The sequence below is a fragment of the Periplaneta americana genome, chromosome 16 (assembly GCF_040183065.1).
Source record: "Periplaneta americana isolate PAMFEO1 chromosome 16, P.americana_PAMFEO1_priV1, whole genome shotgun sequence".
NCBI classification, from domain to species: Eukaryota; Metazoa; Arthropoda; class Insecta; order Blattodea; family Blattidae; genus Periplaneta; species Periplaneta americana.
Window position 1 is genome coordinate 82657208 of NC_091132.1, and position 24988 is coordinate 82682195.

At 34.4% G+C, this 24988-nt stretch overlaps 2 protein-coding genes across 3 annotated transcripts in view; both read right to left on the bottom strand.

Annotated features, from left to right (window-relative positions):
• The window catches only part of LOC138716537 (brefeldin A-inhibited guanine nucleotide-exchange protein 3), a 210775-nt gene extending 196870 nt beyond the window's left edge, over positions 1-13905 (bottom strand). For both annotated transcript variants that reach the window (XM_069849694.1, XM_069849693.1), the window contains exon 1: positions 13721-13905. In XM_069849694.1, the coding sequence (XP_069705795.1) occupies positions 13721-13805 (85 nt within the window). In that variant the 5' untranslated portion in view covers positions 13806-13905. The remainder of the gene's footprint in view (positions 1-13720) is intronic.
• Positions 13906-15849: 1944 nt separating this feature from the next.
• LOC138716538 (enhancer of split mbeta protein-like) lies at positions 15850-17786 on the bottom strand. The gene is made up of 2 exons (XM_069849695.1): positions 17393-17786; positions 15850-16654 (listed from the first exon to the last, which is right to left on the bottom strand). The coding sequence occupies exons 1-2, from the start codon at positions 17468-17470 to the stop codon at positions 15989-15991; spliced, it is 744 nt and encodes a 247-aa protein (XP_069705796.1). The 5' UTR covers positions 17471-17786; the 3' UTR covers positions 15850-15988.
• Between the last annotated feature and the right edge of the window lie 7202 nt (positions 17787-24988).

Here is a 24988-nt window from a genome sequence, read left to right on the forward strand (position 1 = left end):
TGCTGCTATATCTTCTCTTCAAAAGTCGCATCTCTCTTAAAGTCAAAGTTTTATTACACAATTGTCTGATCCGTTCATATATGTTATATGCCTGTGAAATTTGGTCAAATACTCATATACGTCATATTAAAGACTGGATGGAATACAAAGATCAGTATGTAGGACAATCACAGGAGCAGACTATGATATCAGTAACTGTCAACTACATGAGTCACTAAATATAATGTTATTTAGTGATTATATTCAAAATGCCAGAAACAAATTTATAAAATCTGTAAGAACACATCCAAATCCACTGCTCAATAGCTTAGTAATTTCTCGTGTTCAATGAATTAATGATTTCTTGTAAAACACTTCACTCTTGGTGAAAGTGTTTGAATGTAAATTGTATTTTTATACTGAATCATGTATTATATTACATATACATCTTGTAAAAGGCATGGGTCCATTTTGTGACCTGGTACTTAAATAAATGTACATTTATGGGGGGGGGGGGGAAGAATCAAAGACGTTGTAGTTATATATCTAGACACACAATTGGCGCTGGTGTCGTCTACAAATTTATTTGAAACCTCTTGCGCAGGTTCACGCGACGCCATGTTTGGGGAGCAGGAATAATTGTTTCTATAAAGCATTCGGAGTCTAGAAAACACCTTTGGGTATATAGGCATTTTCTTAGAGGACATCCCCCTTCACTGTAATATAACTAAACTTATTTATGTATTTTCTAATGTAAAATAACAGAAGTAAATCTAAATACTGTAACTAAGCATTGCTTTAAATATAAACGCCTTATATTGCTCATAAATAGACATTAGTTTATTTCTATTTCCTATGACCGAGTAGGCTACATGGAATATTTTTACTTGTGTTATTTTATATAAAATACGTAAATAATTTATTTAAATTATATTACAAAAAGAGAGATGTCCGCTAAAAAACATACCTATATACCCAATTTCCAAACACCTAACACACTGTAATAATAATCCTCAGTGTTTTGAGAATCAGAGGCGATATGACTCTTTAGAACTTTCAACTGCAGACATTGATTGCAATTCCCTCATTCTTACATCATTCTCAATGACAAAAATATTGTGAAAATGTGATTGTATGCATTGCTGGCTTAGTTGTTAAATCACTAAGAAAATATGGTGTAATAAATCGAAAGACTCATTTATGGTACGTACCAGCAGTAAACAAAATCTATTTTATTTTTTTTAACGAAAGAATAATGGGACTCTTGTCATACCATCATCTGAAATTATAGAAATATGCCACTTAAGTAAAAGAGCGATTATACAGATGTTGACAGTTCAATGGCATATTACCACCCACTCTTACATCGTGTGAAAACAATGTAATTTAACAGTAGAACACTTTTACAATCTTTCTATACTTATAGGAACATATTTTAGAAAATGGATCCCAGATTCCTCCCAAGAATCAACTTGTTCAACCGACCATAGAAGTACATAAAGAGCTACTGGCGTAGCTCAGTGGGCTACTGCCTGCCGATCCGGAGTCGTGCTTGAGCGCGGGTTCAATTCCCGCTTGGGCTGATTACCTGGTTGGATTTTTTCCGATATCCCCAACCATAAAGCAAATGTCAGGTAATTTATGCCGAATCCTTGGCCTCATCTTGGCAAATCCTACCATCTCACTATCATCAATACCACTGATGTTAAATAATCTAGTAGTTGATACAGCGTCGTTAAATAACCCAATAAAAGAAAGTATTACATAAAGAGCAGATGTCAGCACATAGCTTAAAGTTACCAGTACAACACGACTTTGCGTAAAAAAGTTGTAAGACAACATTTAACGGAGTCAATAATAATGATAATGATGATAATAATAATAATAATAATAATAATAATAATAATAATAATAATAATAATAATAATGAATCAATAGGCAAGATGTTCTGTACACTAGACCTGAGTTCTATTACATGACTAATTCATGCATGTGATGTTTATTTCATACTACAGCTGTGATAAGCTAATGCATGGTAGGCCTACTTATATTTCAAAGTAAAACATTAGGTACGTGTTTTTATTTTACAGGTGTATATTATGTGATATGGAAGCGGATAAATAATAATTGTTAGTTTCTCGACCACATCATAGCAAATATATGTTTACAATATAGGCCTAATGTAATGTCTTACACAGGCAGTGTTTTGTTAATAATAGTTAATACTAATAATGTTCTTTTCATCGGAACTATTACTACAATATGCATTTGTATTTATCTTCGCTGTATACAGCATATTGTCAAATAACTACACAACATCTTTGGTTACGGAATCAAATTGTTACAGCTTTCTTTCATTTCATGTCAAATTAACAGTAACTAAGCTTGATTATGTCCATAACGTGGTCGCTTTAAATGTTAATAGGATTTTTGTTTCACTTATCCATTCAGATTGATTTATAAGCTACACCAACCATATATATTAAACATTCAACATTGCATACTACAGCTGTCTGCTAGCCGGTGCTTCTCCCAAAGCATGGTGGTGGACGCAAGCTTCAATTTGTCCCTACTCTAAACTTCTTTGCAGCCTTGGCTGTAGGGGCTTGGATAGAATAGTGCTGCCTCATTTGTGTCAGTGTATGGGTGCATTTGTGGATAATGCTAAGACAACATGGAAGCAGACAGTCATGGGCAATGGTGGAGAGTGTTGTTTCTCTGGCAGGAGTGGCTGGTTCAGACATTCACACAAGGCCAATTTTTCAGCCAAGTATGATAGCTGTGATTTTAAAGTTTTATTTACTATTTTTTAACAGATGAACATAGACAATAGCAAAAAACAGTGGACAGGTGGAACGATGTAAAGGCTGTTTCTGGACTTCAATCAAAACACTGCTTTAAACCATCAAGTAACAAATTCTGTCTCTTAATAGGCCACAATTCTTTTTCCAAGAAATACAGCATGTCAAAGACAAAAGTATCGGACAATACCACTTATTCAGGAACAGAACCAATTGATGGCGAAACCATCCCTTCAGTTTCTAAAGATGATCTCAAACCAGGACAATGTGTACTAGTAGAATATGAAGGGAAAAAGAACAAGTAAGTACATAAGGATGTGCCAAAGCGAGCCTGATGGTGAAGAAAATGAGATGACGTTTACGAAACTTAATAATAAGAACAATAAAAGTCTATTTAGGGTGAATGAAACTGACACATGCTTTGTCTTTATCAAACAAATTTTGAAATATCTTCCAGAACCATCAATGAAGGTAGTTGGTAACAGAGTGTATTACGAATTTCAGAAGGATGTTGAAGTCTTTGAGCCATAACATAATAATTTAGTTGAATCCAAATTTAAGAGTTTGCAAAATTGTTTGCTTCAGATTTGTACAATTATGAGGTAATGTAGTTAGTATGTATGTTTTCATAGGCCTTGCGAATTTAAAGTTCTCTTGCAAATTGTTTACCAGTCTAAAGTAAATGAAGAAGTATTTAGATTCATTATTGTAAAGTTATTGTTTTAATTATTTCTGCATTTGTTTCTTATAATAACTTAACATAGCCTATGAGATTAATGTAAATAAATATGTTTAGAAAGACGCTCCTAAGCCTTGAGTTTGTATGCAGTCACACCAGTAAAATATGCTGTAACACCCGTAACAACACACACACACAAATTTATTGTGAAAGAAAGAAACGTCTTCATTAAAATATACACCCAGCAAAGAGATAAGCATTCCTTCCACTCACCATCCACCATTTTATTTTGCAGAATTTAGGACTTCGCAGAGAATTCAACATAAACAGCTAATTGTGTATTGGTATGTATAAAATTTGTCACACCTGCAACATATTTTCAAAGGTGTGTAAAATACAGTACATTTTTTGTTAGAATAAAAGTACAACAAGCTAGTCCATGGTCAGCAGAGTTTATACATATGTACCTGAATTAAAAATTATTATATTTTAGGATCATAAAATTTACTTAGTCTTACATTAAAAAAGTGTAAAATAGTTAAAAAGGCATATACCTTCGACAGACGGCCCGTTTCAACACTATGTCACGTCATCTTCAGTGTCTCTTGAACCATGGTGATCTTGACTCTATGATGCGCATTTGTCGATGGTAGGGGTGGGGGTGTGTTGTTCCTATGGTGGGGGCTGGCTGTTTGTGTGTTATGATGTATTATGACGTCGAATATTGTGCGTGTATTGAACTGCAATTGTGTGTTAAGTATATATTGTGGGTATGCTATTGTATTCTTATATATTTCGTACTGTTCTAGGATGTTTAATTGTGAACTTTTTGGTGTCATGTGTAAAATTTCCATATCTGTTTCTATATTATTGTAGTCATGATTATTGTTGATAATGTGGTCTGCATAACTAATTGATGAACTAGTGGACTTACTCGTGTTAAATATGAAATATTTGTCCGGCTTACAGCTGTTTCAGTGCTTCACGCACCATCATCAGAGCCTACTAGATCGCGGCGTCATCTCGAACTTCTCTGCCTGTTAGGAGGGTGTGTTTTATTGTTGGACGGTGTTGAAGTGTGGTATCAAATAGTGTGTGTGTACGGACATGGAAATCCTACACACACAACCCAAGAACCAAAAACTCAACACACTGGAACAATATGAAATATACAAACACACTAAAACACACCCCGATCAAATCCTCAACACACAGATCAATTTCAGTACACACACACTATTTGACACCACACTTCAACACCTTCCAACAATAAAACACACCCTCCTAACAGGCAGAGAAGTTCGAGATGACGCCGCGATCTAGTAGGCTCTGATGATGGTGCGTGAAGCACTGAAACAGCTGTAAGCTGGACAAATATTTCATATTTAACACAAGTAAGTCCACTAGTTCATCAATTAATTATATTCAAGTGTTAAAAGTGGTGTACGCAAGATTCAAAATGGTGGTTTGCATAATTTGATGTGATGTAGGGTTTGGTTATAGCTTTAATATGTTCATTATATCTTGTGTGAAAGAATCTTCCTGTCTGTCCTATGTAAAAAATGTGGGCAACTGTTGCATTTTAATTTGTAAACTCCAGTTGAATTATATTTATTTGAATGTTTAATGTGATTATTTAGGTATTTCTGTGTTGTATTATTTGTTTTGTATGCTATCTTGTATTTTAGTTTTCTGAATGAAGTTGCAATTTTGTGAGTATTGGTATTGTGATATGTTAATGTTATGTATTTATTCTCGCGTGGTGTTTGTGTTGGTTTGTTCTGTTTTTGTTTTGCCTTTTTTATTAGTGTGTCTATTATGTTAGGGTTGTATCCATTGTCTTGTGCTATATATTTTATTGTGTTTAATTCTTCAGTGTAGTTGTCATTGTTCATTGGTATATTAATTAATCTGTGTGTCATTGTACGGAAAGCTGCATGTTTATGTTGTATGGGATGATTTGATGAATTGTGTATATGTGTTGTGGTTGTAGTGGGTTTCCTGTATATTTTGAATTCGTGTCTTATTTGTTTTTGGTTATGGTGATGTCTAAGAAGTTTATAGCTTGGTTATGTTCCATTTCTATTGTATACTTTAATTTGGGATGTATTTTGTTGAGTTATTGATGTAGGTTTTCTATTTGTTTTAGGATGTATAAACATTGTTATTGCATTAAAAATGTTGTTCAAATGTCACACCTGCATGCATGGAATGGCCCATAATGTCGAAAGTAACCTAAATGAATTTAGTGTAAAAAGTAACTATGTTGCCATTACTTTCCAAATGCCCTAGTATCTTTAATTCCACTTATTCTAAATTGTACAATTTTACAAACTTCTTTCACGATTCTTTTTTCCCATTCAACTTATTATCTATCTTTGCCAATTAATAATATTTATTACTGATCACAGTGATCACTCACCTTTCCAATATTTCGACTTAGTTTCAACTTCTATATCTCTATCTTTGCCTACTAATACTTTTCAGAAGTCTTTGCTCCTTACTGTAACATTTCCTCTCTCCTGTCATGATTTTCACTTATTTTCCTGTCCCTATTTCCCACAAAACACTATCATACATTCTTTGAAATTTGCTTCTAGTCTACCTAGAACTCTAAGCTCTGTTTCTTCCACTAGTACACTGACCGCATAGTTTCAACTCACCACCATTTGCTCTTCTTTATTTCACTTGTTCTTCTTTCACTATGTTTTGCTATCCTAGCTCTTCTCTCCTGCTTACTTTTCATGACCCTATTGGCCCATTTAACACTTGCAAACTATTTACTACCAGCAACCACTAAGGATATTATAGATTCTAGGAAAAACTTCAAAGCACTTGTTAGTCATCATGAGAGAGTTGTCATACAGTGGATACCATCTCAATGTGTGTGGCTGGAAATGAAGCAGCTAATCAGCTTGCAACAAAGGGCACACAAATTCAGTTGCCAATGCAAGAAGTTCCCTTCAATCCTTTCGCCTCAATTATTTATACTAAAATTAAGAATAGACTAAAGACAAGATCATTTGAGACATACATAGTGCTGTCCGGTAATTTTTTTCTTGGCCATATGCCCCACCCCTTGTTTTCTCCCTTGAAATATATTTTACTCTCCTCTCGCTATCTCTCTGACTATCATTTAATGATTTTTTTTAATATTGAAGAAGTAAAGAAATTGTTTTGCTTCACATTTTAATTGTACAACACGTATGATTTAAAGAATACACCATGTAGCACCACCGTAGATGTACACTTTTCTCGATGAATCTTGGAGTGTGTACTTGCAGCACTTCTTGTTTTTCAACCATTATTTTATATAATTCTGAATTCCAGTGCTGCAGAGGTGGACAATTTTTATTTACGAACATCAAACAAAATACATTAGGAACAGCAAGAGATGATCTAAGATCTATACAGATTTGCATACAAAACTTAGGAACCTATATGCCGTATGGTTCCATACAGACAAAATTTTCTTTTTCCCATACGATTAATTACAAAAATTGTAGGTTCCCATACTATGTATGGCCCTGTATGGCCTCCATGACAGCATTGAACATACGGTATTAGAAATTCTTGTTGTAGGCTTATTATACCCAAAGAATAAACTATTAAAATCTGCAAAGTTATATTACTTCCATCCTGTATAAGCATTTGTAAGACTACTGATTAAAAATAATTTATTCTTATTACGATTTCAATGGTGTGGGACACAAGAACAGAGGGTTGCCCCCATACTTAAGTTCTCACAACCTGAATGTCTCTCCCATAAATTCAAATATTCGTTTTGCTACTGTCAATATGTAATGCTTTTAATTACGATCGGAAATATAGTGATAGTGATAGTGATAGTGCCAAAGTCAACAAAGCATGTTTGACATACCAGTATTCATAACACAAAGATGAACTATAAAAATCAATAAAAAGGGCTGTGTGCATCATGCAATAGTGTCGATAATCCGCTGATCAATATGGAACTGAAATGTGATTTTTATACAAATTAAATACCTACTGTACTTCTTTTGAATCCAACATTAATCTAAATTACAATCATAATGTGGGGCGAAGGTGACAGACAGCCATCATCTTTATTTGCAACCAGACCAACTATACATAAATTGTCATTAAGATACATGAATAAACAATGTGTACAGTACTTGTACCATTCTTAATCTAATTACTAAACGAATAACTTTATGCTCACTTATTTCTAGTAGTTTTTACAGATGGTTTTAAATCACGACTTATTTTTCGTAGAAATTTTCGATCTGAAGTCTGGAAGTTTATATTAATTACTACTCTGAATTAAACATTCTTTTTAAAATAGTACGTCAATGTTTTTTAATTTCCCACTACTTGAAACGTAAGAACAAACATGAAAATGTTATTCGTATATTGAAAGTTGAAACTCTGTCTCACAAATTCTGTTCACTGTAAGTGTATGTGAAGTTCTTATCTAAGAAGTGTCAAAATGAAAAACAGATTCTTTTCAATGTCATGGTAGCTAGTGATAAAGCATGATAAAGCACTGAATGTGCTTTTATAACATCTAAACTCCACAAGGAAACCATGATTTTATAGGGCCAATATGTTACAAATAAAAAAGTACCGTATTTTTTAAAATGTCGAATTATGTGCGAACTAATGGCTTTGTAAATATCATTCACCTAAGCTGTCAACACAATAGAAATATTGTAATGGTAACTTTTTAAATATAATAATAATAATAATAATAATAATAATAATAATAATAATAATAATAATAATAATAATAATAATGATAATAATAATGATAATAATAATAATAGTAATAATAATAATAATAATAATAATAATAATACTTATGGCTTTTAAGGAACCAGGAGGTTCATTACCCTTCCTCACATAAGCCTGCGATTGATCCCTATCTTGTGCAAGACTAATCCAGTCTCTATCATCATATCCCACCTCCCTCAAATCCATTTTAATATTATCCTCTCATCTACGTCTCGGCCGCCCCAATGGTCTTTTTCCCTCCGGCCTCCCAACTAACACTCTATAAGCATTTCTGGATTCGCCCATACGTGCTACATGTCCTGCCCATCTCAAACGTCTGGATTTAATGTTCCTAATTATGTCAGGTGAAGAATACAATGCGTTCAGTTCTGCGTTGTGTAACTTTCTCCATTCTCCTGTAACTTCATCCCTCTTAGCCCCAAATATTTTCCTAAGAAACTTAATCTCAAACACCCTTAACCTCTGTTCCTCTCTCAAAGTAACAGTCCAAGTTTCACAGCCATAAAGAACAACCAGTAATATAATTGTTTTATAAATTATAACTTTCAGATTTTTTGACAGTAGCCTAGATGACAGAAGCTTCTCAACCGAATAATAACACGCAATTCCCATATTTATTCTGCGTTTAATTTCCTCCCGAGTGTCATTTATATTTGTTACTGTTGCTCCAAGATATTTGAATTTTTCCACCTCTTCGAAGGATAAATCTCCAATTTTTATATTTCCATTTCGTACAATATTCTGGTCACGAGACATAATCATATACTTTGTCTTTTCGGGATTTACTTCCAAACCGATCGCTTTACTTGCTTCAAGTAAAATTTCCGTGTTTTCCCTAATGCTTTGTGGATTTTCTCCTAACATATTCAAGTCATCCACATAGGCAAGAAGCTGATGTAACCCATTCAATTCCAAACCCTCTCTGTTATCCTGAACTTTCCTAATGGCATATTCTACGGCGAAGTTAAAAAGTAAAGGTAATAATAATAATAATAATAATAATAATAATAATAATAATAATAATAATAATAATAATAATAATAATAAAAGTTATAATTACAACATTTTTATGAAAATTAAAATACATTTATTGCTGGAATTGCATGGTATTTTTATTATATTTTTCGTAATGAAAGAACATACCAAATTTAAGTTTGAAAATTCACTTTCGGACTCCTAACTATTAGCTTTTGAACTCCCCAGGGGTCCATGGGCTACAGTTTAAGAAACAAAGTCCTAAACCATGAAAATATATATCATAAAATTACCTAAGATTTCCATAATAGTAAACAGTGGTATAATCAGGCAGTACATCTCACTTGACGATATGTGTCAGAGGAAGAACAATTATTGTTCGTAAGTATACATCTGAGCAGCTGGCTACGAACTGGAAGGTCCGGGGTTCGATCCCAGGTGGTGACAGGATTTTTTCTCGTTGCCAAACTTTCAGAATGGCCCTGAGGTTCACTCAGCCTCCTATAAAATTGAGTACCGGGTCTTTCCCGGGGGTAAAAGGCGGTCAGAGCGTGGTGCCGACCACACCACCTCATTCTAGTGCCGAGGTCATGGAAAGCATGGGGCTCTACTTCCATGCCCCCCAAGTGCCTTCTTGGCATGTTACAGGGATACCTTTACCTTTTAAGTATGCATCTAAAGTCTGATTAGTGTAATATGTAGCTAGTCAGCGATGTGTGCAATAGAGGAGAAAAGGAACTAGCCACCCTACTCCATTATCTCCTGGCTCAGTTGCCTCATAAGTGATCCCTTATTAAGCTTCTAAATCTAACCTAAGTTACACCTCTATGTGAGAAAAAATTGACAGGATTTGAGGAAATCCTCATGATAGTTTGTAATGAATGCTATAAGAGTTTAAGTGTGTTTAATAAACGGAATTAAATAAGCTATGAATAACAATCAGGGCCGCAATTAGAGACGGGGGCAAATGGAGCATGTGACCCAGGTGCCGCTAGGGGAAAATATCAAAATGACAAAAAAAATATTGTATTTTGAATGTTTCCTGTTCCCATTACTGGTAACAAATTAAATATGAATGTTAGCATTTTTATAGGCCTAAAGTGGAATTTAATGTCATATTTAATGTAACGTGACGAATCTGCCAATCTCTGACATCTAGCGACGTCATGTTGACAGTGATCTTTCCGAGGAAACATCAGGAAGTTTGAATTTATTGTAGTTACAGTACCTGTTTCTGCTATATTACTCTCATTCATGGTCTTTCAAATTCAGAACCATTTTCCTTAGAAAAAAAAACGCTCTTTCTTGCCGTGTAAACACTGTATTGTATTGTATTCAATTCAATTCAATTTATTTGGCCATTAGACATACAGTTTTAGGCTTCGTCAGAATACATTGAAAAAAAACATTTTTAAAAGCACTAATAATAGAAACAGTAAAATTTAAGTAATACAATGAAAACATGAAATAATTTGAAACTTTTAAATTGAAGAAAACTAACTAAATTGCAATTAAACTTATTTATTAAAATACAATTTCATACAAATTTGTGTTGAAAAACTCAGCAACAGAATAAAAATTGTAACTAATCTAAATAACTTTATTTATTAAAAAACAATTTCGTGTGAATTTATGTTAAGAAACTCATCTACAGAGTAGAAAGGATTAATTAAAAGCCAATTATAAAATCTAGCTTTGAAACTATTGGTTGGTAACTTATAATATTGACTGGGAAGCTTATTATATAATTTCATCCCCATGACAGAAAAATTTGTACTAGTTTTATGTAATCTACAGTATGGAATATTAATTTGTTCACTATTTCTAATTTCATGATCATGTATATTGGCTATTAATGAGTAATTGTCTATATTTTGTCGAGTGTAAAGGACTAGGTCGTATATATATAAATTTATGACAGTTAATATCTGTGATTGTTTGAAAAGAGGTCGACAATGTTCAAGATAGTTTGATTGACATAGAATTCTAATGGCTTTCTTTTGCAAAATCAAGACGCTCCCAATTTTGCTACCATTTCCCCAGAAAACTAAGGCATACCTAATTATCGACTGAAAGAACGAAAAGTAGACACATCTTAAATAATTTTGAGAAACACAAGTCACTAATTTCTTTAATAAATATATAACTTTTGATAATTTTGTGCATATATAGCCTATTCGATATGTTTTTCCCATGTTAAACTGGAGTCTATAAAAAGTCCTAGAAATTTGATATAGTTTTGTATGTTGTTCTTTATATATATATATATATATATATATATATATATATATATATATATATATATCACAGTCTATGAAGCTCATTAAGACACTGGTGCAGCTATAGGTCAGCAAGCTCTTCTAAAGCCTAAGGTTTCGTTCGGGCATGAATTCGAATCCTGCTTTGGCATCATATATGATTACATTTTTTCCCTGGATTTTCCACAGATGTAAGGTAGTGAATGTCAAGCAATCTCATGACAAATCCTCGGAACATCTCGTGAAATAACACCTCATTACCAATTTCACCAAATCTAGATAATTACGTAGTTGATAGTATGTTGCTATATGGCAGACAAAAAAAAAAGTTATAAAACACCATACACTTTCACACCTATTAACTGAATTACGGCTTCTTTAAGTAACATAGGCATAAATACCTAAAATAAGTGCATATTACCTCATAATTATACAGAATCACGAAAAAAAATGCCAAGTATCACAAAATCCAAGTGCGATATACCTAGCCTTAATGTAGGCCTATTAACTGTGATTCGACATGAAATCACCCGAGTATAAAGTAAATGCATGATAAAAGCACTGAACAAAATACTAACTAAATCAAACATACAATTGTTGTAGGCTTAGTTTCCATTCAGTATGAAGGATTTCAAGGGAATTAAATTTCAGACCACTTAGCGTAGGAAAAAAAACGGAATAATAAATCAAATAAAAAAACTCCAATCATTATTATCCATTAAATAACTCACAAGAACAACATTAGACCCAAAATGTTAGTCTGTTAAGCACAGATAAAACTTAACAATTAGATACCATAAGAAAACGTCTACAATCAAAGAAAAAACCGAACATTAAGCCTATAGGCCTACTTAGGCCTATATAGGCTAGTTATTTTGAACCCAACTGTAAGTAAAACAAAACAATGAACGACAGCCAGAAAGATATCGAGATCCCAAAAAGCAAATACAAATTCCCTTATATGACTCTATCTCGGACATATTGTATTATCACAGTCTAGTATATATAGTCACGAAGCTTGAGTTGTGAGGTTGTGAGGGTGCTAGGACTGTGCCGGTACTATTTCGCATTGTCTGTAATGAGGCGATATTAGCGATCCTAGTGGTTAGCAACTATCTATGGATGCATATTTACTACGTATTGAGGTTTGTGACTGTATATACTAGACTGTGGTATTATTCTATGAAGCTCCAATTTGCAAATGGTTATAAAAGTAGTAATTTGCCTCTTCCCCAGTTCATATGCCTTCCGTAGAGATAAATGCTTGAATTCAGTACTACTTACCGGTATATAGGCCTAATATCGCTACAATATTATAGAGATAGCGTCCTGGAGTCGCTATTAGCTGATAGATCTAGTAAATCATCAGTACATTTGTCTTCCCATGGGCGTCGTATTTCAAACGAAGCAGATTTATCTGTTCATAATTTGAATTTAAAATGCATGAAGGCGGAGATACGAGAGTACAAATTCTACGATAATATGCATCGGTAATGAAACCAAAAAAAAAAAAAAAAAAAAAAAAAAAGTGAACTGTTTCAACTGTATTTAAAACATACAATCAAGTAACAGTAATGAGGAATGCGTAATCATTAAAATTACAACGCCATTCTAGATGCAGGCAGATAATATTAATCACCACTAAGCTACGTAGGCCTAGTACGCATGTATATAATATTGACAATTTTTGTGCATTTTTCCCCTGGACCAATAACACAAGACCAAAGCAGTTCGCCGACAGCCATCACCATTTATATTAAGGCGAAAATAACCTTTTTATATTGAATGTATCAAGTGAAAATTATAACTATATCTATTCCAAGAATAACTACGCAATAATAGGCCTATACTCATTTTGAATTTGCTACATCTACAAAACTACTTGCAGTAATCTCACTTGTCAGGCCGCATAATATTCCTGCAATGCAGTACTACATTATAGCATTAAAATTGCAGAATCTTTATTCTTAAAGAGGAAGAAGTGCGTCGTTAGATCAACTGTGAAACAATATACTAATAAAATTAAACGAAACTTAACCTAATCTACATAAGTCAGTTAAATCATGAATATGATATCTGTGAAATTACAATGTGCGTAATATTATAACAGATGTCAAGCATACCAAAAATCATTGCTTATTTATATACATCCATATCGAATATAACTTCGATTCTGGCTATCTGTTATTTAATTTTTAATCTGCAAACTTACTCCAGAGATAATTCCATCTGGAAAACTGATGCTACATACGTACCATGAGCCTCTTGTGCTGCCTTCCGTAGAACCGAGAGTTTAGTACTGGAAGCTTCTTTAACAATTTGTAAAAGGAGGTCCTCCATGTTGTTATCAATACATTTCAATATTCACGTAAAATATGTTAACACAATAAAAACTTATATTTGACAGGTGTCAACATACTCCATATAAGATCCGACGGACATTGGCTACACTGATTACAGTAGATCAGTACCACCAACTGACTGAACCGAAAATATATCGAGAAATTTAAACTCCTCTGGGATATTTTGTGTAAGATGAACAAAAATCAATCAATAACGGTAAATGTCATGTCATGTCCTTTCTTGTATTTGTAATTTAGGTTAAAATTTAAAGACTATTCCAAAAGTTAGTTATTGATAATCCAGAAATGATGTAAATTTGAAGAAAATATGGAAAGATGGCAGCAATATAACTATGGTGTATTAATAGTACCCCTCACACCTATAGATGGCAGACTTGTGAGACGGTTTCCTCCTGCCATCTGTTGACAATGTTTCACAGCTTGAGACCACTTGTTAGTTTGATTTCTCTGAAGCACTTTAAAGAGAATATAACCTGGCCACAAAACATTTCAGAATGACATTCTAATAATTCAATTATATTCCACAGTCAAACATATTAAATCCTCCTCTCATCTTCTATGAATGGATTTAGTAACCTGTTATGTACGATGACCTATATGCAACCACAGAATAAAGTGACAATTTGATTTCAGTATTGCTAACCCCATAATGAATTGACTATTATGCTTCACAAAGTCTATCTTACTTTAATCTCTCAAAATCATCATTATCATATTTTATTCTCAGCTCATCTCATTTTTTCTCCTCAAACTTCTATACCCTCCCATTCCTCAACCTCAAACCATTTCCCCAACAGTGATATGGAAAGGATTTCAAGGATAAGTGTTTACTGGGTAAATAAGCACACTGAGTATAGTGTAATTAAATTATTATTGCTTATATTTGCTTTGTATCACAGAATAGCTTGTAATACAAATCAATCTCTCCAATGTTCATACTATAATTTCTAATTTCAAAGAAGTTTTTTTAAATAATAAAAATTTGTTATATTTATCACAGGTACAAGTTTATATCACATGAACAGCTTTGATCGCTGTGAAAGGCAAAATATCTATGGACATATCATATTCATTAATTACAAAGATTATAACAAGACTTTGGAACTGATATGTCAGCCTAATGCACATCAGTTCAATTAAAGCTATACAAGATTATTAGTTATTACTAAAAGGCACTGAAGTATTATTGAATGGTCAACAATAAACCATTGCAAAGTTTTGAACAAACTCAGATTTGAGATCAATAAATCTTATTAACATCCTCTTTACAATAAACAGTTGATACGTCAAAATATTAGTTTTGACAAACTCAACGATATACATCACACATGATGAAAACATCAGTTCCAATAAAAAAAAACATTATAATGTACTTTAAAGTTCTTGATTATGTTTTCAAACATACTTAACCCTTCATTATATGAAATTCTAACCAATTGAGCAACATTTAACTTTAATTACAGGTCTAAGTCTATCGAGTATCAGACTTGAAAAAAGAACGCCCTTTTAACTGCGTACTATTCAAATTAAAAGTCATTCACGCAAAGTTAACATTTCTCCTCAACATTCAGTCGATTCTGAATAATCTGTGATCAGTTCATGTGTGGATGTTAGAACATTACGAAAGACTATATAGTGAGATGCCCATGTTGTAGGACTAAAATAAACCAGATTCAGCAAGAAAAATAATCTGTTTCAACATTACCCATATGAAAAAAAATTACTATATAATAATTTTGTAGACAAAATCCTCAAAGTTTTAAAGTAGTGTCCATGACACGAGGAAGACATTTTTACTTTCATCTAGACTCAACTAGATTTACAACTGAGGAGCTGGATGCAGTAAGAGCGTTAGCCTGTTAATGCTGTTGTTGTATAAATAGCTGTTCTAATTTTACTAAAAACTTCTAACATAAGATTAATTATTACCAAATAAAAAAATTTTGTTTTTAAGAAATTAAAAATGTATAGGTTTTTTTTTTTTCAAAAGAGATTTGTTTACATTACCGATGTTATTGCGTCCAGCTCCTCAATTTGAATAGCTTCAAAATTACTTTAAAAGTAAGACGATGCTTGGAAGCAGAGACTTGACGTCTGTATTTGAGGATTTAGTCTGGAATAAATGTCTTTATGAATATATGAATCAGCTGACACTCGTAATCACCACGGTCTCCAGATGGGCTCGGATGACTCGTTCTTCACCGTGACGTCCGCAAGCTTCAGAAGGCCTCCACCGCATTCCGCGTTGATGCTGGCGCTCGGCGGAGAGGTGGAATTCCTTCCACAGCCGGTCGATGACGTAGAGGACGCAGGTGTGAGAGGCATGACATAATATGAGGCTGTGGTGATGACGGAGACGGGAGCTGCCGTGACGCTGCCCTCGCTGGACGTGCTGAGGGGCGGCGCCGGGGACCCCGGGGGCGTATTGTAGCCGGCGGCGGCGGGGTGGGGTGGCAGCCCAACCTGCACTGACAGAGGCGACGTCTTGTCCATGTCGTTGAGGCGGTGGCCGAGGTGGGTCATTAGTTTAGTGCCCAGCTTGACGTCGACGCCGGGGGTGGACGCCAAGCACCGGGACACCTCGGTGGCGCAGTGTGTGAAGCCGGCACGGAAGCGGTCTGCATCAGTGACGGGATTAGCGGACAGGCGTTGTTGACGTCGCAACTTGTGCAAGTGACGGACTGTCAACTCCAGAATATCCGCCTTCTCCAGTTTGCTGACGTTCTCGCCTTCAGCCTGTAGGGCTGACACCATCAGGTCTTTCAGCTCGTCCAGGCACTTGTTTATCCTGGCGCGACGTTTGCGTTCCAACATCGGCTTCATAACCTGCACACAAGAAGAACACGAACATTATTGACAATGTCTCTACGTTTCGAAGAAAACTTTTGAAAATTAAAAGCAGACTACGCCAGATGCGCTTGCTACGATTTATAATACATAAACATTTTTAAAATAATATTAAATAAAATAGTGTTCCTTATAATAAATTAATTTTATGCCATAAATTTGTTTAACCATGCTACAATTTCGATTATAGGCCTATCACACATGTTTTAAAATAACATAAAATACTTTTCCTTACAATAAATGCACTTGCTTTGAAAAAAATGTTTAAGCATATTGTCGCATTATCTATTTTGAACAGAGTACAACGAATTTTTAATCCCACTAGCCTATTACTTTGAAGTACAGGCATTAATTTGAACGTAAGTTTTAAAAAATATTTAAAAATTCACTCACTTTTAATTTTGAAACAATACATTAACCTCGAAGGCAAGTACGAATTAAGTTACACTACATTTAAAATGTTGACACTTCCGTTAAAATTAAATTATTATAAATTGAACGTAAGAAATGATCACAACCGAAATAAAATAATGCTAGTTAACCTCTTAAAGGCGCTAAAAATACTATTCACTGCATTCCAAGAACGCTGCCGCAAGTATAAAAAAAATATCTTAATACGTATGCTGTATTTTGCAAGTATGTAAACATTTAGGAAATGTCATATCTTTCACGTAATATTCAAAATAATTGGAAACACAAATGTAAACACAAGCTTACCTTTCTGTATTGGTATGTTCTGGAGATCGGCTGGAGTTGCTCCATGTCAACCGACGTCATGATAGTATCGTGAAGCATCTTCCGATCTGAATAATCACACACGATCGTCTTTAATAACGAGCAGAGCAGCACTGCACACAATAGCAAGTCGAGTCACTCTCACACAACACGACACACTGGATGGAGTCCGCACCGTGCGAGCGCCTGACGTAGAATGCTCGGGCGAGGGGTGGCGCGCCAGTTATATAGACGAGCCAGGTGTGTGCCCGGCCCGTGGCCGCTACGATCGTGGGAAAGTGAGCGAGGACCACGTTCCCACACACACACACACACTCCACAACACACACACCGCCACCTGTGCCGGCGGGAGGGCGAGGGGGGGCGCTCCGTGCCGCAGCTGTCTCTACGCCACGCGCGATCCCCATTGGACGACCGGCGCGCGCGGCGGAGGGGTGGCGCAGCATCCTCATCTTCATCGGATAATTGAGGCGAAGGGGAAGAGAGCCATGACGAACACTTAGGACGAGTGGGGGAGGGGGCAGCAACAATGATAAGAATTGTTTTGTTTGTGATCTCAGCGAGAGGAAGTCGGAGTGACCGGCTACTGGAATCGATGTGTAAATACTCTGGAACAACGAGCACGCACCACACTCGCATCCGTATCAATGTCAGCTTCCGGGCTTCAAGAAGCTTTCCCTACTGCTGCACCTCTTAACTCTTCCTCCCCATTTCAATTGACAAACGTCAAATTATCAACTCATCGTTATATAACACAATAAAAATCACTAGTCTGACGATTCTTCATATCGTGCAGCATTTCTAGGTACAGATACAGCAGACGACCCGGTTGTATGTACTTCAAGAGGGAATTTGTTAACTTCCATTGCAGTCTCGTCTATATTCTTCCTGAGCTGCCAGCTGTGGCCTTGCGCCATGCTATCGCGTGATAAGAACTGCCGCCATTTGTGAATTGTATTTCTAGTTTTGGTTTAAGAGTAAGGACGATAGGAACCAAAGAGTCAATTCTCGTAAATTGTTCAATAGAGGATTTACTTAAATATACTCAATATGATCAAACCAATAAGAATTGACCATTGGACCTAATTTGACAGGCAGAAATTCCATCTTCAGATATGACTACTGAAGTTACGAATGTCAAAAATTACGGACATTGATATAGTAAAAATATTTTTAGAACATTAAAAATTCATCAAAATGTCTTGATTAGGCCTGTAACCGAAAATACTGGCTGTGGACTGTTGAAAGCTACGTAAGCCCTATAAGTCTGAAATTTGCGTCATATTTTCACAAACCTACAAATCCTGACGAGCCGAAACTGTAATTTGTGATAGGCAAAGACGATCGTCTATAACGAATATTTTCCCTAGTTTTCCCATGTGTATAGGCCTAACAGAGAGGCTACTGTATTAATGCCTACTACATCACCACGTTGTCATAATATCCCAACAAAAAGCGGACAATATGATGATTAGACATGTAAGTTATGCTATGAGTTTTAAGTTTAGAATAGGACACACACAGATTATTATTTATTAGTAGTATAGTTCCTATGTACAGTAGTGGCAAAAAAACCGGACCGACCCTTGTAGCTGATTTCAAAACCTTGTTCACTCCAGAGCACGATAGACTGGTAACTAAGACTTTCGTGGTTCGGATCCTGCCTGGGAAGGAAACTGTTTTTTGTTCCTTATTCAAATTTATTCCCAATACTTTTCGATTGCAGCGATATTTTACTACTTAATTAACTTATTATTCCCAGAACATGAATTTTACCAGCAATCGAAAAGTATTGGGAATAAATTTGAATAAGCAACAAAAAAAAGTTTCCTTCCCAGACAGGATTCGAACCACGAAAGTCTTAGTTACCAGTCTATCGTGCTCTGGAGTGAACAAGGCTCTAAAATCAGCTACAAGGGTCGGTCCGGTTTTTTTTGCCACTACTGTACATCAGTTTTCAATTCAATAAAAGCAACTCTCTTATATCACTGTCTAGGCCTACTAGCCTATACAATTGACAACTACTTCTCTTAAGAAATGTTATTTTAAATACAGAAGAGGTGGGGTTAGTCTTGAGGTTTCTGGTTGATTGTGCAGGTGCTACAAATTTTAGACTACTTACATACTAAAAAAATTCTTTTCTATTAGTTCTTTGATAGAGGTCGTCTGTAAAGGTGGTATGTTTTAATTCGAAATCGCTCTTAGTAATGCAGATTTATATCTCGTATAGGCATATACAAGGGCGTAGTCTACTGTTATTCATCTTAACTGATTTATATTAGATAAAACTACTAACATCAATCGGGTAAATAATTTCAGTTATCGAGGTTTTATTATTAATTTTTACCATAGGGACCCAATATCTCCTTACTAGTCACAGATTCTTTGCTATTATTCCTGAGCAGAATGTGGCATAGTATATTAGAGACTGTCGATTTAAAATAAATTAAAAACTTAATAAAAAAATATCTGTAAAATTGATAAGAATTCCTTACGTTTGTGGTTAAGACCGGAAATAAATCACAGACAACCTTGAAACACACGCCGCTACTAAGCAAAACCCTACAGTTACCGGACGTACGAGGCATGCGTGAAATGCGCTGAAAAGCAAGCATTCCAGAAAAATACTGTATAGATTAACAATTTCATTCCTTCGTCTCCTCGAACGTAAGAATAATACTGTATTAGGCCTACAAAAAAAACGGTAATAATAATAATAATTTTATTTAGTTATATACAGATTCTAATGTTTACACATCTTTCTGTGCCTAAAGTCTTAGGGCCATATTCATAGACATTCTTAGCGCGGGGTTCCGGTGGATGATCAGCGAACTAACGTTTTTCGTATTCATAAACCAGTGTTAGCAATATGATATGATGATATGATATGATATGATATGATATGATATGATATGATATGATATGATATGATATATGATATGATATATGAGATATGATATATGATATATGATGGATGATATATGTTATATGATATACGATACGATATGATATGATATGATATGATGTGATATGATATGATATGATATGATATGATATGATATGATATGATATGATATGATATGATATGATATGCTATGAATCCTATACAAGTAATCAGTCGATAGCCGGGGCTAGTTAGCATGCTCGTAGCGCGGGCTAGCGAAATGTCTATGAATATGGCCCTCAAAGCGTTATTCTTGTTCTCCACTCTTCTCTATCCATTCAATCCATGTCGTTTAGTCTGCAGTTTCTCATTCCTGTTCTAATCTCTTGTAACCATGAATTTCTCCGAGGCGGACATCATTCCAGCACCATTTTAGGTAACTTTTCTTCTGGTTTTTTTTTCACATGCCCATACCCTACCAGGACAACTGCTTATATCTCACATAATCCAAAACTGAATGTTGAATGTTCATTTCATCTCGTATAACTGTATTTCTAATTTTTTCTAATTTCGAATGTCTCGCTGATCTTCTTAAAAAATCCATTTCCATTGTCATGAGTTTTGATACTAACTTTTTATTAAATGTCCATGTTTCAGCACCATATATAACAGTATTTTTTACTATTGAATTATATACTTGCCATTTATTTTCCCTTGTTATAGGCCTATCTCTGACCCATACACTAGGTCTACCATTCAACATTCCTGTTACTGTTCTGCCTTCAGTAATTCTGTTTCTAATATTAGCTTCTTGTCTATCTTCTTTATCCATTCGAATCCCCAAATACTCAAATTCTTCACAGCCTTTAATACAATCTTTCTGATCTTCCAATATTAAATCCGCAGTTTTTATTCTACATGCCATATTAAAATGTTTTTTTCTAGATTTACTTTCAAATCCTATTTATTGTATTCTTCTAACAATTTCCGAAACATAATTTCTCTGTCTTCACATTCTTGTGCAATTACCACCTGATCCTCTGCAAACAACAATAATGTACAGACTACAACATATTCATTGATTCATCTTCAATAGGTATTCCTATTTCTGATCATTTCCTGGTCCAGTTTAATAATGCTATCTGTAGAAATATCTCAAATAGACTAATGCAGGTGATATGCTACACTCTAATAATAATAATAATAATAATAATAATAATAATAATAATAATAATAATAATAATAATAATAATAATAATTATAATAATAATAATAATAATAATAATAATAATAATAATAATAATAATAATAATAATAATAATAATAATAATGGTACTTCTGATTGAGTTTCTCATTGATATGTGCATCCATTACCAGACAATAGTCCTACACCTCATTCGACGATATGTGTCAGAAGAAGAACAATTATTGCTTATATCTCTAGTCTAGTTGGTGAAATATGTTACTAGTCAGCGATGTATGCAATGGAGGGGGAAAGGAACTGACCACCCTACCTCATTACCTCCTAGTTTAGTTGCCTCATGTTGTTGTTTAGTCAACTGTCCAAAGACAGTTCCTTTCTCCCTCCATTGCATACCTCGGCGACTATCTACATATTAGGGTAGTCAGCCTTCAGATGCATACAGACAATTATTGTTCTTCCTCTGACACATATTGTCAAGTGAGATTTACTACATGATAGACCTAATAGATTTACATATCAGGCAGAACCTCAATCAGAGGATTTTGTCTCATGTTTCTTATTGGTGTCACTTATGACGTTCCAACCAGTCTTCAGCCTATACCGGTATACAAAATAATGTACTTTGCATGTACAATTCTAGAACATACTACACAAAAGTATTTTTTTTTTATTCTTGATCAATATATAGGCCTATCTGATTAGTGAACTATGTTGCTAGTCACCGATGTGTGCAATCCTACTCCATTATCTTCCGGCTTAGTTGCCTCGTGGTTGATGAGTGATGCCTTATTGGTATCACGAGGTCCAACCAGTCTTCGGACCGTTGACTAAGCATATACTGTAGTTACAGCTTATTACAATATATCGTCGTTGTTCCTGCAATAACTCTCTATGTGCAAAATATAGTCTACTATTTTTCAGTAGGAGGAAAAAACACATTTATTCATCCTATGGCAGCCGTACATAGGGGATTGTGAATTCTTACATTTTCGAAAGAAGAAATATAATTACATATAGGAGATTTTATTATTCGCTGTATCACTATTTAAGTTATTTAATAGAGAAAAAATCTGAAAATCGATAAATATGTCATATAGGAGTTATTGCAGGAACAACGACGATATATAACATGCAATATTTGTATGAAACATGCTCATTTTATTGATATTTTCACTTTATGTAGTTCGGATTTAGTCTAGTGCGAAAGCGGGATATTCTCTTACGGCAATATCTACCAGACAAAAAAATGTAATGTCCTTAGTATTTGATCCTCATGTAAATTTGACAATCCCACTTTTAATCGTTTCTGTAGAGAAGTGAATACGGTTATTTATTTATTTACCAGAGCTTCCTCAAATTAGAGTCTGCTATTAGATAAAGCATACAAAGCAAAAAAGAACAAATAGACAACGAAAGATAACATAGTAAGAAAAATGACAAACAAACAAACAAACAAACAAACAAACAAACAAACAAACAATGGCAGTTAACAAAATAAGAAAAGTTACAAACAAGTAGAGAAGCAATGAAAGCTAATAAGAAAGAGAAAAATGATAATGGTGCGTCAGTTTTTACGGTACACTGAATTAGAGTTCATATAGGTGGTTCCGTAAGAGTTTGACTGACTCTCTAATTATGAGGAGGGCCAGTTCATTTATAAAAGATTTGTGCAGCCCTAGGGTCTTACAGAATTGAGAAGAGAAGTTAGGTCTCGTTCCTCCAGCTCCAAACATCAATCCCGTGACACTGATATCGTGAAGTTGGTATTTATCTTTATAATAAGGGATGGTAGGAACATAGAGTACTCGTTTCTCCTCGTGTACGTCTTCAGGCTGTCCTTTATATGTTTCAAACCTGATGGTGGGGTGAATGATCATACCCTGAGATAGGGATTCACTAATGGCGATTATGTCGATGCGTCTGTTACAATATTTTGTGACGCAGAAATATCATACAGAATGGTTTTCACTAAAATAATACAATAATTGAGAACAAGATAAGCTCATTGGCATTGTATCTACCATACTATGATTACGGTACATTAATTTTAAGTGTAGGCATATCTTGTAAGTTCACATTTCAGTAAGTTTGTGTATATACAGTATTTGCATGTACACTTCAGTTCTTCTTCTGCATATTTTATAACAATGTTTCCTTTTCAAACATTTTGTATTTGTAGACATCGGTTCCTTTTCGCTTTATATAACAGAAGGATATAGAGATTAAGCTTGTTTACAAAGTAACAAGTAAATTACTTCTTCAACTCTTCCTGTTCTCACAACGACCTTGAACAAGTCGCCAAGTATTCAGTAAAGATAAATGACTGTAGTTGTAGGCTACTCAGTGTAAAATATCCGGGTACTAATGGACACAGAATTGAAAAATATGATTAAAAGTCTAGATCATACCATTATATGTATGTACAAAAATGCCATTTAGGCCTATTTATGTATAGAGGGAATTATATTCAAATACGAGTAGACCAACATTAGACTACCTAATAATATAAACTTTATGTTACGGATGTACGCTCGAACACAAATGTCGAGTCTGGTTAAGTCGTCACGTGCGGAGCATCAGATCATGCAAACATTAGTCCAGTGTCATCTGTCATCCACAAGTTCAAACTCCGTTAGAACTTCGCGCGGATGTATGTACAGTATATTGAGTCATGTGTGTATGACTCAGCATTATAAATACCTGTGAGCAGTATATTCCGATGCACCAACGTCTTGGGCAACGAATTAGTCCGTAATTACTCGTATTTATAGCCTTCTCGTTTCTATGCACTTCCGGGAAAATAACAGGATATACGGATCCCAACAATCATATTATCGAATCATATCATAGGCTATGATATCATATCATATCATACAGGCCTATCGTATCGTATCGTATCGTATATCATATCATATCATATCATATCATATCATATCATATCATATCATATCATATCATATCATATATCATATCATTTAACACATTAAATGATATCATATCATATCGTATCATATTGTCGTTTAGTCAACTGTCCAAAGACAGGTTTGAACCTCATAAGTAACACCAATAAGGTATCACTCATGAGGTAACTAGGCCAGAAGATAAATGGGGTGGCCAGTTCCTTTCTCTCTCCAATGCATACATCGCCGATTACCTACATATTCCACTAATCAGACTTCAGATTCATACAAACAATTGTTCTTCCTCTGAGACATATCGTCAAGTGAGATGATAATAGATAGGCCTATACATATCAGCTATGATATATATATCGTATCATATCATATCATAGCATACCGTATCGTATCATATCATATCATATCATATCATATCATATATCATATCATATCATATCATATCATATCATATAACACATTAAATCACATAATAATTATATCGCATCATATCATACCATACCATTCATATTATATATCATATCATATCATATCATATCATATCATATCATATACAACACATTAAATAATATCAT